General features: G+C 49.4%; 2 protein-coding genes across 2 annotated transcripts in view; one reads left to right on the top strand and one right to left on the bottom strand.

Moving 5' to 3' along the window:
* Positions 1 to 17,494, top strand: part of LOC135830516 (two pore channel protein 1-like) — a 17,738-nt gene extending 244 nt beyond the window's left edge. Inside the window, exons 2-6 of the mRNA XM_065342764.1 lie at positions 3,595 to 3,694; positions 4,622 to 4,695; positions 12,885 to 12,933; positions 13,790 to 13,847; positions 17,094 to 17,494. Coding sequence (XP_065198836.1) covers positions 3,595 to 3,694; positions 4,622 to 4,695; positions 12,885 to 12,933; positions 13,790 to 13,847; positions 17,094 to 17,158 — 346 coding nt within the window. The 3' untranslated portion in view covers positions 17,159 to 17,494. The remainder of the gene's footprint in view (positions 1 to 3,594; positions 3,695 to 4,621; positions 4,696 to 12,884; positions 12,934 to 13,789; positions 13,848 to 17,093) is intronic.
* Positions 5,716 to 12,130, bottom strand: LOC135830515 (uncharacterized). The gene is made up of 7 exons (XM_065342763.1): positions 11,667 to 12,130; positions 9,665 to 11,439; positions 9,158 to 9,476; positions 8,939 to 9,034; positions 8,241 to 8,514; positions 7,264 to 8,012; positions 5,716 to 7,030 (listed from the first exon to the last, which is right to left on the bottom strand). Exons 1-7 carry the CDS (start codon positions 12,128 to 12,130, stop codon positions 6,040 to 6,042), a joined length of 4,668 nt encoding a protein of 1,555 aa, XP_065198835.1. The 3' UTR covers positions 5,716 to 6,039.
* Positions 17,495 to 17,500: the final 6 nt, after the last annotated feature.

Here is a 17,500-nt window from a genome sequence, read left to right as displayed (position 1 = left end):
GGGCCTGGCACTTCAGGCATAAATACCGTATCTGTGAAGAAAGTTGAAGTATTGTACGTACTTGGAAGTATATAACTTGAATTTTCAGCTTTTTCACAAGAGGATTGTAATACGCGACCGAGTGACAAGGCAAAACTGGTTCAGTCTCTCCGGCCAAACACAGGTAGTATTCTCAGGGAACAATATTGCACACACGGAACGACAAACGTAGGTGACACAGAATTACTTATAGTATATTGAAAGACTCGATAAGTGAAGGGAAGACGACAGAAACAACGGAGGCAAAGACTCTGCAACAACTGAGCTGGGCAACTGACACGACATCCAATGTCGGGTGTTTCTCTGAGAACGAATCAAGGGGCTCGATTAGATACGAAGTATCAGCAGCAGGAGAGCCAGCAGCACATACCGACGGGGCAACCGGAAGAATAACTTCATGACAGGGCGGAACTGAAACAGACTGTGTGATGCACACACGGAACGAGGAAGCAACACGAGACACCAGAGATTCAACAGCATTGGCAGCAGCAGCAGGCGGAGCAGCAGCAGCAAGCACGGAGGCAGGGACGGCAGCAGGTACGGAGGCAGCGACGGCAGCAGGAACAGTCGGAGCACTCAGGTCGGGCACGACAGTCGTAACATGGGCTGGTGTGGGCGCGGCAGCAACAGCAGCAGAAAGCGAACGCACACGTGGAAGGGGTACAAGCGGCAATTTAACATCATCCAGGACCAACTGAGCCCGGGAGAAATCAAGCAGGACATTGTGCTGCTGTAGGAAGTCAGCACCGAGGATTACATCAGACGTGATATCAGCAGCAACGATAAAATTCTGAACAGCTACGAACGAGGGTGTACAAACAGAGAGGGACACGGTACCCGTAGTGGAGAGGGGACGGCCCGTCACACCAGACACAACAGGAGCAGCAGACACAGGGACAGAGGAGGTCGTGCACAGACTACGCCACAATGCAGTAGACACAAGTGAAACACTAGAACCAGTGTCAACAAGAGCATGGCATTGCGTATCTTGGAGACTAACCGCAACATAGACAGACGGAGAAACTGCAGAAGACGACTGAACATGAGTAACAGGACACACAGTCACAGGTGCAGACGTAGGGCAACGCACATCAACAGTACAATAACAGGGACGACATTCACAACCAGTACAAGTCGGCACAGTCGAGCTAGGAACACTAGTATCGAAGACTGGAGCTTGCCGAGCAGCACCAGTCAATAGCGGTTTCCCGACGGACGACCCCCACGCGTCGAGTGGGGACAATCACGACGGAAGTGGGACGGATCGCCACAATTGAAGCACCCGCGATCCCGCGCGCCATCGTAAAGTCCGCGGCCTGTGCCGTTGTACGGAGGCGGGTTACGATTCGAGCTGCCAGGAAATCGAGTTGGGCCCGACATGGGCGCGCTTCGAGGGAAGACGCTGTGACCACGGCCGCGTGGAGCTCGAGTGTCGTCACTATACGCCCGTGGCGACGGAGCGGAGGTTGCGGAGAAGACCTGTAGATCAGCTAGCTGGTCCGAAATTTTGCTCAACAACGATAGTACGAGCGGGTCGGTGGAGCTCGAAGTCGAACTCGGAGCTACGTGGGCCACGGTGGCACTGGACGTAGGAGTCGGATCCGCGAGTGGACCTACGGAGTGTGCCTGAGGCATAGAGGCGGTCAGGGCAGCGCAGGCTGGTGTAGGAACCGGAAGACTGCGGCGATTCTCGACCTCTAAGATCGCTGCAACTTCGTACGCCCGTCGAACGGCGGCATCGAGGGCTGCAGGGCTGGATGTCCTGATGTGCAAGCGCAGGTCACTATTGACCTGGCCGTCAATAAATTGATTGAGCGTCAGGCGATCTAACAGCGGACCCTGTTGACCTGGAAAGGCGCGTGCCGCAAGGCGCTGAAGAGCTGCGGCGAACTCGGCCTGGGACTCAGTGGATCGTTTCAGGCGAGCTCGAAACTCGGCCTCAAGGAGGCGACTTTGCTGTGGCGGTGCGAACCGTAGCCCTAATTCGGTGCACATTTCTACATACGTATACTGCGGGTGCGCCGCCAGAATGGTCTGGTAAGTTGTAAAAGCACTCTCCTTGAAACAACAAGGTAAAAACTGCAGCCTTTCCGCATCCCGGTACCCATTGACCACGCACGCTGCGTCGAACCTGGCGATGAAGCAGTGCCAATCGTCTTGGCTGGCACCCCCAAACGTCGGCGGTACAACTACCGGCCGAGCAAGTGGTGCCTGTCGAGGAGCCGGAACCTGACCCGGAGCCAGAGCTGGTGCAGCGGGAGCAGCAGCGGCAGCGGCAGCAGCAGCTTGAGGATTCTGTGCCATTTTCGGTGTCTTGTATATAAGGATAACAAACAAACAAGTAGGCCTATAGGACTTCGCAAGCAACACGGGACGCGTTTGAGGACTAAGCCTACGCTATAGCAACAGTTCAAGTACGGCGAGCAGTGCAAGAAAAACTGGCAACGAAGAGCTAGCTTACTTAGGGGACAAGACTACGAATAGATCCAACAAAGTAAGCCTAGAAAATACTAGCACTACAAAAATGTAAATATTAAAATCGTAAATTGGCACGGAACAAAGTTACTCAGCTTGAGTTGAGACGAGAACGGCAACGGCAACGTTCACTGCACGGCGAAAGAACGAGGCGTGGTCCGGAATACTGCGACTGACGAACGCAGAGCTAACACCGCTGCCACCAAATGTAATACGCGACCGAGTGACAAGGCAAAACTGGTTCAGTCTCTCCGGCCAAACACAGGTAGTATTCTCAGGGAACAATATTGCACACACGGAACGACAAACGTAGGTGACACAGAATTACTTATAGTATATTGAAAGACTCGATAAGTGAAGGGAAGACGACAGAAACAACGGAGGCAAAGACTCTGCAACAACTGAGCTGGGCAACTGACACACGGATCTATATATATGGTACGAGATTGCCAGTTACAGCTCCGAGCGCTAGTTAGCGAATGAAAGCAAGGGATCTGATGGTGTCAGCAATGCATAGTGCAATACATAGTAATACATAGTGATTTGTGTAGGGGGAAGTCCGTCTACTACACTACATAGTAATACATAGTGATTTGTGTAGGGGGAAGTCCGTCTACTACAAGGATGGTTGCCTTTCTGGGAAGGGAGAGGGTGATAATTTGTCTGCTATACCATTATCTCTTTTTCTGCACTCACCATCCCCTTCTTTTCTTTTTTTGACTATGTGTGCGTGTATGTGTGTTTGTGTGTGTGCGCGCACGCGCGCGTGTGTGTGTGTGTGTGTATGTGTGTGTGTGTGCGTGTGTATGTGTGTGTGTGCATACCATGGGGCGTGTGTGTGTATGTGTACATGTGCGTACACGTGTGTACATATGTGTGTGTACATGTGTGTGTGTGTGTGTACATGTGTACATGTGTGCATGTGTTTGTGTGTGTGTGTGTACATGTGTGTACATGTGTGTACATGTGTGTACATGTGTGTACATGTGTGTGTGTGTGTGTGTGTGTGTGTGTGTGTGTGTGTGTGTGTGTGTGTGTGTGTGTGTGTACATGTGTGCGTACGTGTGCACTCACTCTTAGTTTTCCTGACGTGATGATGCCGTCGTACAACAATCAGAGCTGGTCAGTTTTGTTTTTCATTGTCTACGTGTGCGTGATGGTCTTCATCCTTCTCAATCTGGTACGTCATGATGATAGCAGATGATGGTTTGTCTCATCACTCCCCCCCCCCCCCCCCACCCCTCCTTGAACCACTGTTGGTAGTAGATAAAGACATTGTGGGTTCTCCTACAAACAACTTTCATTTGAAGTTCAATGTCGTGTGCTTTCACAGACTTCTTGGTTGTTTGTTTATATTTATTTCACTTCACCAAATCGAACAGGCATTTTATGCCTTCTCACCGGCGGCTGTGACGGCCGGTTCTCACAAGATGATAAAAAGGCTGGTGTAGGATTGAAGAAAACGCGGGCACCGCGCATAGGGCCGAAATAGATGACGGCGAAAAGCATGTTGCCATAGCGGTTCAGTCGTGCGGGGCCAGTTTTTGGTGGGAGCGTATGCCGCGAGCAATACCGGAACTATTCCGCGCCCATGGGGTAGCAGGGGTGTGGAATAGCGTGTCGTGGCACTTCCTTCGATGGGGTTTGTGGGACAGTACTCACACAACACCCGGTGCCCCACCATGCATCCCTGATACTGTTGCCACTTTTACCTTTTCACGCGCACCAACATCTACTGCTAATCTCGCCTAACTTGATTTTCTCAACTGTATTCACCCGCGGCAGCACATCCTATGCACTCCTTCACCACCAACACCACCGCTGAGAGATATTACAATCCGCGACTTATCGCCTATCTCATCACTACCAATTCCCTCTTTTAGCCAATCGGCTACCACCCATTGCCCTCCATTCTGTATCCACTGACAATAGTGTTCAGAACAAGTGACCGTCTGGAAAGATCTCGTAAAACTCTCTTACTTATGTTCCTGTGTGTGTCACACTAGGTTGAAAAGAAATTATTCAGTGACTACTCCCATTGCCTAGTCACTAGCAAGCTCAATAGCCCACATGTGTTGCACTGTGCATGTGGTGTCCGCCTTTCTAGCTTCTCGCCGTGGTGTTCTCTTCATTCCAAGACTTGGAGAAGACCAAGTTCAGGAAACTGCTTATTCATAAACGGTATGTACGTAAGCGTCATAGTACTGTTGCATGTTTGTTCATCCAACACTGCATTGTAGAGATATCACCGCTACTTGAGGCAGTCATTGATGTAGAACTCTATGCATGTGCATGCAGCATTGATAATAGTGATCATGGCGATGAAGCCTCTTCGTTGGACAAAAACAAGCTAACTGCTCACATTGATAAAAGAACGCTTCTTGAAGAGGGCCCAGCCTGATGACTGCAAAGATGACTAATCGTAAAATTAATGATGATGGTGATAATGAAAATTGGATGGGTAGGAGGATGACACAAAGAGAATGTCATCATTTGACCAAGTCCGACAATCTACGAATGATCAAGCCAACTTACTTCCAAGCTCTCTATGAAAGTCGGTACAGTACGTGTAAAGCCATGATGATGTGTATTAGTCGGGGATCCAGGACAAAAAAAAGTGTCTAAATCTGAAAGTGGTCTGCCACTAGAATCCGAGTAAAATCGAACTGTACAGGTGGAGAGAGTACCTGTTGTGGAGTCGAATGGTAGTTGTTGGCCCGTCTAGATCGGGGAAGGAGCTCCGCGAGAGGCAATTTTAGTTCAGCTTCGTCGGTCACTTGAACTGCTCACCTTTCGTCTCGGGCCGATTCTGAGTTGCGTAGAGTACGCACATGACAACCAAATGCAGTCAAATTTGAAAACTCAAAGCGAGTGTCTGATCTGGTCGGCGACTTCACTTTGTTGTTGATCATATTCTTGGTCAAGAAGTTTACTCTCGCTCTTGTAGAAGTAAAGCACAGGGACTTCGTAAGCCTAGCCTAGATATCGTTTGGTCCTTCCACTACCCACTCGCAATGGGAGCCAACAAACTACCCGTCGTGTCGTGTAGTTTGACGCCGCTTCGCGAGTGATCTCAAATGTTTTCTTGATTGGAATTTCGTTGATACGATCGATACGAGGGACACCTTACCTATCATTCTGCAAAGGTAAGCTTGGACCCTTTCCCTGCTTCTCTCTCAGGCACACACACCTTCAATAGCACTCGATTAAATTAGAGTTAGAGAAGACTAGAAATGATATAAACGCATTGTAGTCACTACTCAATCGAAAATGAAATAAATAAATACTACAACTGTAGTGAGGAAGACATGTCCAGTGCTGTGCAATTCATGGACAATATGCCCAGTTTAATATGTACATTGGAATAAAATGTAGGATGATAGCGTCATCACTTTAGAAGCCAAGCTATGTACAAGCAGTTTATATACAATGTGTGAACAGGTTAGGTGTGTTGACAGCCATAGCCATAATTCACAAACACAATGGGTGGCTTGGACCAGGGGAGGACGGTGCAGTTGCCAGTGTCTACAGCGAGTCGTCAAACTCCTGATCTGGATCCTCATCAGAATCTGAGCTGGAGTCAGACTCTTCAAAGTCGTCAGCACCAGTACTTTCCTCGCTCTCACTGTTTTGGTCGCCTTCACATGCAGTTGTTCCCACATCTGCGGCACCGGAGCTGTCGTTCTGTTCGAGTACGGCCCCAAACGGATTGGCGCATGAGCAGCACGAGCAGATGTCCGTGCAAGCCAAGGACGCCTTCTTGCACGAACAGTGCTGACTTACGCAGTGCCTTGTCTTGCACCCACAGCTCACCAGTTTTAGTATGTCAGCAGGAGCGACGCGCTGCAGCATCCAGGAGATGGAAAGCGTGCCGTCAGTCTCCGACTGCCAGCCATGGCCCACTGGACTCGGTACTTCTGGCATCGCAGTGGTGGCGCTCCGCCAAATGTGGGCCTGGTAGTTAGCCCTGGCCACATGTTGATGGAGAGCGTCGCGTGAGGGCGGTAGTTTGTGCGGAGCACAGGATGTGGCCGCACAGAACTTTTGGTAGCGCAGGCTGTTGATGTCTTGCTGGCCAGGATTGCCATACAAGGCACACGCAAACCACTCACATTCAGAAAGTAGCTGGTCATCCGATGTAGCATTGACACCCAGTGTCGCCAGTGCCTCTGCCATTCGCGTGCTTGACAGGAGCAGCTTCAGCGGAGCAGTCTTTCCCTTCCCAGAAAAGGAACTGACACTGTCACACCCAGTAAGAGCATGCAGTCCAACAATTGCAGACGAAACCAGGGGGCCCAGCTTCTGTGACAGCTGGGTAAGGTCGATGAACCGCCTCCGTTGCTGCGTGCCAGTCTGGAATATGAGCCGACCGGGAATGCTGCTAGCGGAGCCAATGGCAATCACGGCTACATCCGTGTCTGGCGACCGAATGACAACATCTGGGAATCCTTGCTGCACAGCATCAGCGGCATGAAGGATCAGCCGGGTGTCTGCTTCCTCATGATTGCTGGTCAACCTGTGAACATGATCAAAATTGTAAAAAGAGCAAAATGATTTCCCGGGCATTCAGAGAACGATAACATGGCTCTGCCAGATTATGTGATTTTCATCACTGAATTCAATCCATCAGCAATATCCTACTTGTACTTGTGGGACCAATATGCAGCAAATGTTTTATACCACTTGCTTGACAATAGTCAAAGTCGCAATAAACATGACATTGTACTGTTTGTCTTTTATAATACTAACCTGGACACCTGGTGCCGTGAAAGTGTCCATTTCCCTTCTTCTTCTTGCAACACGTAGCACTGCTGTCCCACGGTTATGAATACACTGCGACTGACACCCAATGTTGCCTTGAGCTCCGGTGTAGAACTCCAATGGTCAGCGAAGAACTGGATTAGGCCGGCCTTATTCGCTCCGCTTGCCATGAACCGCTTCCACTGAGTAGGAATAGCCTGGTCTGGACGTTGTACTGCCACTCGCAGGGGCTCAGTTGAGGCCGTTCGCTTTGAGCGCTCGCACGACTTAATCGACGCAGTGTGGTATTGATCTGCTACGAAGTCAACTCGTGCTGGAGGTGTAGCTGGAAGGTAGGAGACTAGCTGCTTGAAGACTTGTTCGCTGAGCTGTCCGAATGTCGGTGGCGCAGATGTGTAGCTCTGCAGTAATGCCATCGCGTCGACCATAACAGCAGGACCACGCGGAACTGACTCCAGTGGGTCAACTTTCTTCTCAAGAGCAAGCAGCAGCTTACTCTTTGGAGTCTTCACAAGGGATCCGTCTGCGTTGGCCAGGGCCCATGGGACTGGTCCAAGCTCATGCTGGAAGAGTTCCTTCAAGTCGAATGACCTTGATTGAGCCATAACTAGTAGCCGGCCGAATAAGCTCCTATCTGCCACGATCGCTGTTGTCTTGGAAGACTTCTTTGCTGCAGATTTGGTTTCCGAGAACGTCTTCAGGTTCAGCCGTGATATCGGTGTGAAGAAATCAACTGCCTGTAGGAAGAAACAAGTCACGCATGCACACACACACAAATGGGTTGACAACTTAGAACGTAGTGCATGGATTACGGAGTACAGAACGGAATTATAACATCCCCTACAGCGTCACTTTTGATTTCAATGTGTTTGGTAACAAAGTATGTCACCAAAACATGCATCCTATCATATATCCACACGTCAAGACTTTTAACATGGTGTGCTGCAAAATCATAACCGTCTTACCTGACTCTCCAAGCGGTCTGCCACGAACTTGCTCATTGCACTCTTTCCCTGCGTGTGACTGGATAGGAGATCGGAGGTTGCTTGAGCAGAACAGACTTTCCCACTGGAGAGGCTGATCAAATCTTCACCAAGGAACGGATGGCTGAACTCTGCCAACCGCTTTTCGAGCTTCCCATAGTCGCTTTGATCCCGTTTCATTCTGCTGTCTGTGTTGTCCTTGTGTGGACGTGCTGTGCCATCATAGTCCTCCGCTTTGACGAGGTCGTTACATGCACTTGCAACAGCCGCTCGCTCGTGAGCTGTGAGCACCCAGCGGTGAACAGTTCCTTTATAGGACAATTATACAGAAAAGGGAAGGAGAAATACATCATCATGTACATGTAATCCACAACTGTTCAGGATCACATTAGAGTCGAATCATTTCCTATTCGTGATGCAGGTGGGCAGCACTGTGTTTGCATAGTGTACATTGGTTGCTTACTGTTTGATCTTGCATGTGGGATCATCAGGAAGTATCTCCCCATCAGTGTACATGTATGTTCTATTGGATAATTTGAAGTTTGGTCAGTTGTTACGAATTTTTGCCCTTACCTGGGTTGCGGCTGAAGCCATTGAGTCCTCCATGTGACTTGCTTTGCCGGTTGATGGTCTGTTCAATGCACTGATCAACAGCCACCTTCGAGAAGCTATTCGTAGACCTTGCAACAGAGAAGCAACCTCCTGATAGGGCTTTGTGGGCAGGAGGGTTGGTAGCAGGCAGTTGACGCATTTGTTGCCAATACAGCGACAGGTACCTGTGAAGCACAATGTAATGAGAACTCAATTTAGGAGAACTGAATGATTCGTATTTGAAGCAAAATGTTTTAATTGCGTCGGTCACACAGCTGATAACTTAATGAAGGGCCCAAGCATCTCACCTGGAGTAGTTCTGTCGATCGTATGCAAAGAACCATGGCAACATGTTCTCTATGCATGCCAGATGTAGCGACCAGTTCCCTGTCCGCGTAGCTCGGATGAATTGAAGCAGCAGGCCAACCATGTCGAGGTATGTTAGCCAAAACTGGGCCATGGGTGATGCTGGGCTGGTGCGTTGCAGCTGAACATGCTTTCGGTACCCTTGCTCAAGTTTCTGGTAGCTGGATGAACTGGTTACTGACTCAGCACCATCAAATATACCAGATGTGCGCAATGCTGACAAAGTTCCTTCAAGATCGCTTGACACCGTGTCTCCTCCACCTTCAATACATGAACACACACGCACATGTACATAGGTCAGAAAATTAGAACACAAAGTGCTACATGCAGACCACTGGAGTGAGAACAACAGGCACCATTTCTCAAACTACTTCACTTCGTCTAGTGTGCACAGATGGAATGCAATAAAGAAAGTTTGCAGCACAACTCCTATGTTTCTGTCCCCTCACCTTCAATGCTGTCCTCGTACAGCTTCCAGTTCACTCCCAGCAGACACTCAAAGGCAAGCTTATGGAGGCGAACACCGCGGTTGTAATGCTTGCCGGCCATCACCTGCTTGCACGCATTGCTGCCAACTACGCCTGACTCGACGAGGAGGTCTTCCAAGCCAGCACTGCCAAACCTCTTCCCAAGAACAGCAAGGAAGGCACACGACGTATGGAATGCACCCATGCGAAGGACTACATCCTTCAGCTCAGCATTTTTCCAGCAAACTTCCACAGCTTTGGCATAAACTGCTTGGTCGGCGGTGATGATACAATGTGGCTGATTCAGCTTCTTCGATGTGCGGAGGGACCGGACAACAAGCTCATAAACTGTGCTCATGGCTGTAGGCGATGCTGAGATGATCGGCAGGTAACCGACTGTTGTTGGTGTCCCTGGCGCGGTTGACTGGTTCAGTTCAGCATTGAAGCCGGACCATGCGGGTACCAGTTGTGACTCGTCATCAGGTCTACCAAACTTCGGTGATACCGTCTGGTCTGCGCGCAACAAGAACCAAATCAGGTCAATCGATGCCACAGTGAGAAATGGGTCAATCGAGCCTTGTGCATCAGGAACTGGATGGGCCATTGGAGGAGGTCTTGGTCTCGCACCGCAGTTGTATTCTAGGCTCGGAACTGCAGGTGGGGCAACACTTCGCGGTCGGCGTTGGTTACCTGGCTCGGCACGGCTCGTACTTTCTGGTGGACACGGATCGTCCTGGAAGGGCAGCGAGTGCTGGAGCACAATGCCGTTGGTGCAGTGTGTCGTCCCTTGGCCACTCAGAGTTTCCTCGTTGAGGTCGTTATTGTCCCAGCAGAAATGAACATCACCTCCATGCTGGGAAATGCCACGGGGTACTACAACACTGCTGGCTGCGGAACTTCCTGCTACTTCGAGAGAATACCCGGTTTCTACTTCTCGCAGCTTTGAATACGATATGCCATGGCCGAACTGGTTGAGAAGATCCACCATGTGCTTGCTCCTCGTGTGGTGGTGGACAGTAAGCGCCAAAGCTACGTGCTTTGGTGTCAGAATAGATCCACGAGTTGCAGCATACACAATATCCTCAGCAATTGCCAAAATCTTGCAATGGATGTCGGCAGGGACATGGACACGGGAGTCCGTCAGGTCACCAATGTCACACTTCTCAGGGCCGACAATGGTCATGGCAAGCACATTGTAGAGGATGTCTGGCACTGGCGCATTCTCATTTACGATATCACTGGCATGTGGCATGGTGGGTATTGTGGGCTGCTGATCACGGATGGCGTTGTTCAGAGCCATGGCTGTGTGGAAGGCATGTACCTTGCAGCTGCTATCAATAGCTGGAGGTGCATCGTCATCCGCCATATCATCTCCAGCATATTCGTCGGCGCACTGCTGGGCTGCCTCAGCCTTGGCTACTGCTGCACCAACTACTTGTAGCAGTTGTGATTCTGTCAAGGAGCTGCTTACAACGCTCTCGGGTGACAATGGACCAAGACGGACGAAGTTGATGCGTTTTCCAAAATGCTCCAACAGGCGCTTCTTCAGCAGCCATCGTCGGTATTGACTTGCAGCTCCGAGCTCTGCCAGCTTGGCGCTGTACTTGGACGTCAGGCTGTCCATACGCATCGCTCGTATTTCTGTCTCACTGAAGAGCTCCTTCTCCATGCATACAGCCAGCCACTCAAAGGCTCTATCGTACACATTGTCGTCTGCAACTGCCGTCGTCTTCTTTGCCTCCAGTGCTGCCACCGTGCTAGAATGAGTGTAGTTACGGTAGCAGCAGAAATGGTAGCATATGTCCGATGCTACACAATCGGGACTGCCCTCCTGGAGGGTAAGTAAAATCCGCTGGCCTGCTTCATCTCCACGTGCATTTGCCGCACGGATCAGGCTTTCGCCAGCACGGAATTCTGAACAGAGGGTAAGCGGTTCAGCTTTCCGGTTCTTTTTTGTTTTGTTTTTTGTTGACATATTATACACAGAGTGATGTCGATGGTTGTCACTTTGCTTCGTGTCATAACACGCTTCTTGGGAGGTTCATCCTCACAGGCATCTGCGTCACCCACCTCCTCTGCGTCAACATTGCTGGCAAGGCCACCACTCTCCTCTCCCTCAAAACGACTCAGAGTCTTCTTGTGGGTGTAGGCTGCATAGCAGCGCCTATGGTACCAGCCACGCGGGGTGCTCTCATCCGTGCTACACTGCTCCTGGCAGAGAAAGGCCCATGTGCCGTCCTGGCGAATTTTGGCAGCAGATACCACTCGAGACCAGCTGGTGTTCGTGAAATTTACTTTCTCCTCCTTTTCGCTTCCTTCGATCTTCACACAGTGGCACAAACATGAGCCCCACGAAATTTCCGAAACCTGAGTACTGGCTGAAGCCACTAAATGCCCAACACTACCTGGACTTTGTGCACAGGAGGCACAATTCTCGTCTTCCTCCATGCTTACTCGCGTGGGATTGAAATTGAAAGACCTCGTGCTTCCTCTAATAAGTTCCCCGGCCAGCGTCGTCATTTTCTACGGCGTCGTCATTTCCTAAATTTTTCAAATGTTTGTCGTGGGTGCGCAATGTGTGCATGCTCAAGCCATGCGCGTACGGACGCACGGCGAAAATAAATTTGCGACCTCCTTGAGAACGCTTGAGAAGGCTTGCGAAATCGTCGACGAAAACCCTCTCGCCGCTCGTCTCCTTCCCCGATTCAGAAGGGCCAACAAACAAAATTGACCTTCTATAACCATCACCTATCAGCTCTGAAAGCGGCAAATACTCGGAGTGAAGTGGCAGACCCAATTTTATTTTTGAGCTTCGGATCCTGTACTATATGACCGCTATCTCAATGTTATGACTGCGGTGGCACTGATCTTTGGCTATGGTGCCGGGTGGGTCATATACATTAGTTGCCTTGAGCCATGTATGGTCCGGGGCAGAGCAACAGACATAAGAGTGTCTAGCCAACAGCATGCTCTGATGACAGCTACACAATAGTACAGTGGTTAGGTCATCGCTGGCCTCAAGCAAAAGTCCCCGGTTCGAGTCCTGGTGGTGGCAGCCAATTTTTCCCTTTTCCATTCCTTCTACTCGTGAACAACGGCGGCTTGTCCATCAACTTTTTAACAGATATACGTACATGCATGCATATGGTCTAAGAGAAATAATTCACTGTGTGCGAATGTTTGCATTTGTTGTGTCCTTTAGGAAAGTCATCATGCTGATGTACGACCTAATCACACGTGCCACAGGAGAAGTAAGCTATTGTAATAGCAGAAATGTTCGGCGGTGTTTTATTTTCGGTCACTTCGGCGCCGACAATTTTTACCTGAAATGAAACGCACCAAAAATGTCGATACTTACCTGGAAAACGGGTTTACCGAAAATGTTCCCTCCACCGAACCGCCCATTTTGAAGAATACCGAAAAAATTACACCACCGAAAATTTCTGCTGTTACAGTATGTCTCATAGGACGTGGTGAACTTGGAATGATACGTACAATATAAAGTTACTCACTGCAGTTAATTCAAATAGTTTAGTCACTCTGGCTTTTGAAAGCCTGGTTTTGGCCGAATGAAGCTCAAAAACTCACTTAAAATTAGAAAATTTGGGTTTAGGACCTGCTTCACCATGCATTTTGCCCTGGTAAACCTGTCCTGATTTTGTAAAATCTGGCCAAACTTCTTACTCATCCCTGGACTTTAAACCCTCAAATGTAGCAAAGAAAATGTGCACGGGCAATACAATGAGGGATAGTGTGTTGCTCCCTACGTGGGAGCTCGTGCTTTCCTTGGCAACTTGACATTTGTCTGACTCACGACTGCCATTCAGGGAACACGAGAAGTCCGTCAAACCATCCACTCGACAAACCTACCACTATACGTTCCAGACACCAATACCGAAACCGTTGGGGTACCAGTCTTAGATGAATGGACTCTTCTTGTATTTTTAATGCAACTGCACTTCTGGTCCGGGTAATTTTGACTAAACAGGCGATCTGAAACTGTATACGATGTGTTTGACATGTCCTACCTGTGTTCTGCATGGGTATGTAACTATGGCTCCACTCTTACTCAGCACTACTGTGTTTTGTTTGTGGCCATTTTCTCAGGATGGCATCACCTTTGAGCACTTTTCCGGTATAATGAAGTACTACAAGCCCAGAATGGGTAAGACCACGCACACGCACTCTCTCACACACACACACACACACACACACACACACACACACACACACACACACACACACACACACACACACACACACACACACACACACACACACACACACACACACACACACACACACACACACACACACACACACACACACACACACACACACACACACACACACACACACACACACACACACACACACACACACACACACACACACACACACACACACACACACACACACACACACACACACACACACACACACACACACACACACACACACACACACACACACACACACACACACACACACACACACACACACACACACACACACACACACACACACACACACACACACACACACACACACACACACACACACACACACACACACACACACACACACACACACACACACACACACACACACACACACACACACACACACACACACACACACACACACACACACACACACACACACACACACACACACACACACACACACACACACACACACACACACACACACACACACACACACACACACACACACACACACACACACACACACACACACACACACACACACACACACACACACACACACACACACACACACACACACACACACACACACACACACACACACACACACACACACACACACACACACACACACACACACACACACACACACACACACACACACACACACACACACACACACACACACACACACACACACACACACACACACACACACACACACACACACACACACACACACACACACACACACACACACACACACACACACACACACACACACACACACACACACACACACACACACACACACACACACACACACACACACACACACACACACACACACACACACACACACACACACACACACACACACACACACACACACACACACACACACACACACACACACACACACACACACACACACACACACACACACACACACACACACACACACACACACACACACACACACACACACACACACACACACACACACACACACACACACACACACACACACACACACACACACACACACACACACACACACACACACACACACACACACACACACACACACACACACACACACACACACACACACACACACACACACACACACACACACACACACACACACACACACACACACACACACACACACACACACACACACACACACACACACACACACACACACACACACACACACACACACACACACACACACACACACACACACACACACACACACACACACACACACACACACACACACACACACACACACACACACACACACACACACACACACACACACACACACACACACACACACACACACACACACACACACACACACACACACACACACACACACACACACACACACACACACACACACACACACACACACACACACACACACACACACACACACACACACACACACACACACACACACACACACACACACACACACACACACACACACACACACACACACACACACACACACACACACACACACACACACACACACACACACACACACACACACACACACACACACACACACACACACACACACACACACACACACACACACACACACACACACACACACACACACACACACACACACACACACACACACACACACACACACACACACACACACACACACACACACACACACACACACACACACACACACACACACACACACACACACACACACACACACACACACACACACACACACACACACACACACACACACACACACACACACACACACACACACACACACACACACACACACACACACACACACACACACACACACACACACACACACACACACACACACACACACACACACACACACACACACACACACACACACACACACACACACACACACACACACACACACACACACACACACACACACACACACACACACACACACACACACACACACACACACACACACACACACACACACACACACACACACACACACACACACACACACACACACACACACACACACACACACACACACACACACACACACACACACACACACACACACACACACACACACACACACACACACACACACACACACACACACACACACACACACACACACACACACACACACACACACACACACACACACACACATACACACCACACTAGTGCACAGAGCTCTATGAGGTAGCCTACCTGTTTTTCCTCGTTAGCGGGGAGACTCATGGCAGCCACTAAGATCTGGAATGCCCGAGCCGGCAGGTGCAATGCCTAACGGTGGGTGTGACAAGAGCGGCGGAAGCAGTTTTTGCTTGATCCGGCCATACCATATGGTGTTTATGATATGGCGGGTGCAAATGAGTTTTCAGCAGTGTAGGCATGCACTGGTCACCAAAGAGTTGGATGGGCCATGGCCTGACCAACTGTTCCGACCCATGTACCCTGGTGCCCTGGCCATAAGTAACTGGTTCTACTTCTAGTTGACTGTGGAGCAGCAGTGCTAGGAAACGCTCCCATAAGGGAAAGGAATGGCAGATAAATTACCGTATTTTCCCCATGAAACGTACACGTCTCCAATACTAGTAGTAGTACGTTTCCAATTGTAGTACATGTTGAGAGCGTGGATCAAAAATATAAAAGGACACGTCTCTAAAAATAGTACATGCAGGAATGATGTGATGGGCATTACTGAGGTACAGGGACCAGGGTCCACTTTACTTCGTTTTTCTTAACCGTTCATCATCTTTGTGTCTTTGTACATTGATTCTTTCCATGGTTGGATGTATTTACAGCCTTACAGCATCATTATCACGAGTTGTTTGCCACCCAACCCAGGCAATCAATCTTTCCAGAAACAATAAAAGTACACGTCTCCAATACTAGTACAGTCTCCTATAGTAGTACAGGTCTGACCACATTTGAAAAAATAAAAAGTACTGTACATTTATCGGGGAAAATACGGGTATGTATCCTACAGTCGCACATGTATGTTCTATACGATAGGTTTATTGAGTCTAGAAAGTGCTAGAGGCCAAACTGGCTGACAAGCTTGGTTTCTGTCTTTCACTAAATGCTCTGACTCATTATATATTGTGTGATGTGCACATGTTGTTGTTGTTGTTGTTGATCAGGTCGACGTGATCTGCGATGTGTGTACCTGTATCTAGCACGTGGCAACTCTGATCGTCTAAGGTAGTGTGTACTACTGTTGTGGACTGATTGAAATCCGATGGGATGACCGCGGCCGGTGCCCTTACTGCCTTACTGCCTTTTAGGCGCGTACATGCACTGTAGTTCACGCATACTCTGTAGAAATGGACCAGCAGTGGTCGTCGCGGCTGCAAGGCCAGCACCTCGCGGCTGCAAGGCCAGCACCTTGTGGCCGCTTGACTTCTCAACGGATTTCAATGTCCACCTCAGTAGTAGGAGGGCTACACACAAGACCTTATACGCAAGACCTTACACTGGGCTTCTGCTCAGGGTGGTTACAGCAAATACACATTAGCAGTGGCACTCTGTCTCCATCTTCTAAAATGAA

Source organism: Sycon ciliatum, unplaced genomic scaffold (genome assembly GCF_964019385.1).
Source record: "Sycon ciliatum unplaced genomic scaffold, ocSycCili1.1 SCAFFOLD_2038, whole genome shotgun sequence".
Classification (NCBI taxonomy): domain Eukaryota; kingdom Metazoa; phylum Porifera; class Calcarea; order Leucosolenida; family Sycettidae; genus Sycon; species Sycon ciliatum.
Note: the sequence above shows the minus strand (reverse complement) of the source record. Positions and strands in the feature narration are given on the sequence as shown.

Excerpts from the sequence above, each read along its gene's own strand:
- LOC135830515 (XM_065342763.1), bottom strand. The coding sequence starts at position 12,130 with ATGGAGGAAGACGAGAATTGTGCCTCCTGTGCACAAAGTCCAGGTAGT. Across the intron at positions 11,440-11,666 it reads ACAACCATCGACATCACTCT|CACGGTGGCAGCACTGGAGG; the intron begins GTGTATAATATG and ends CACTCATTCTAG. Across the intron at positions 9,035-9,157 it reads GATCGACAGAACTACTCCAG|GTACCTGTCGCTGTATTGGC; the intron begins GTGAGATGCTTG and ends TGTGCTTCACAG.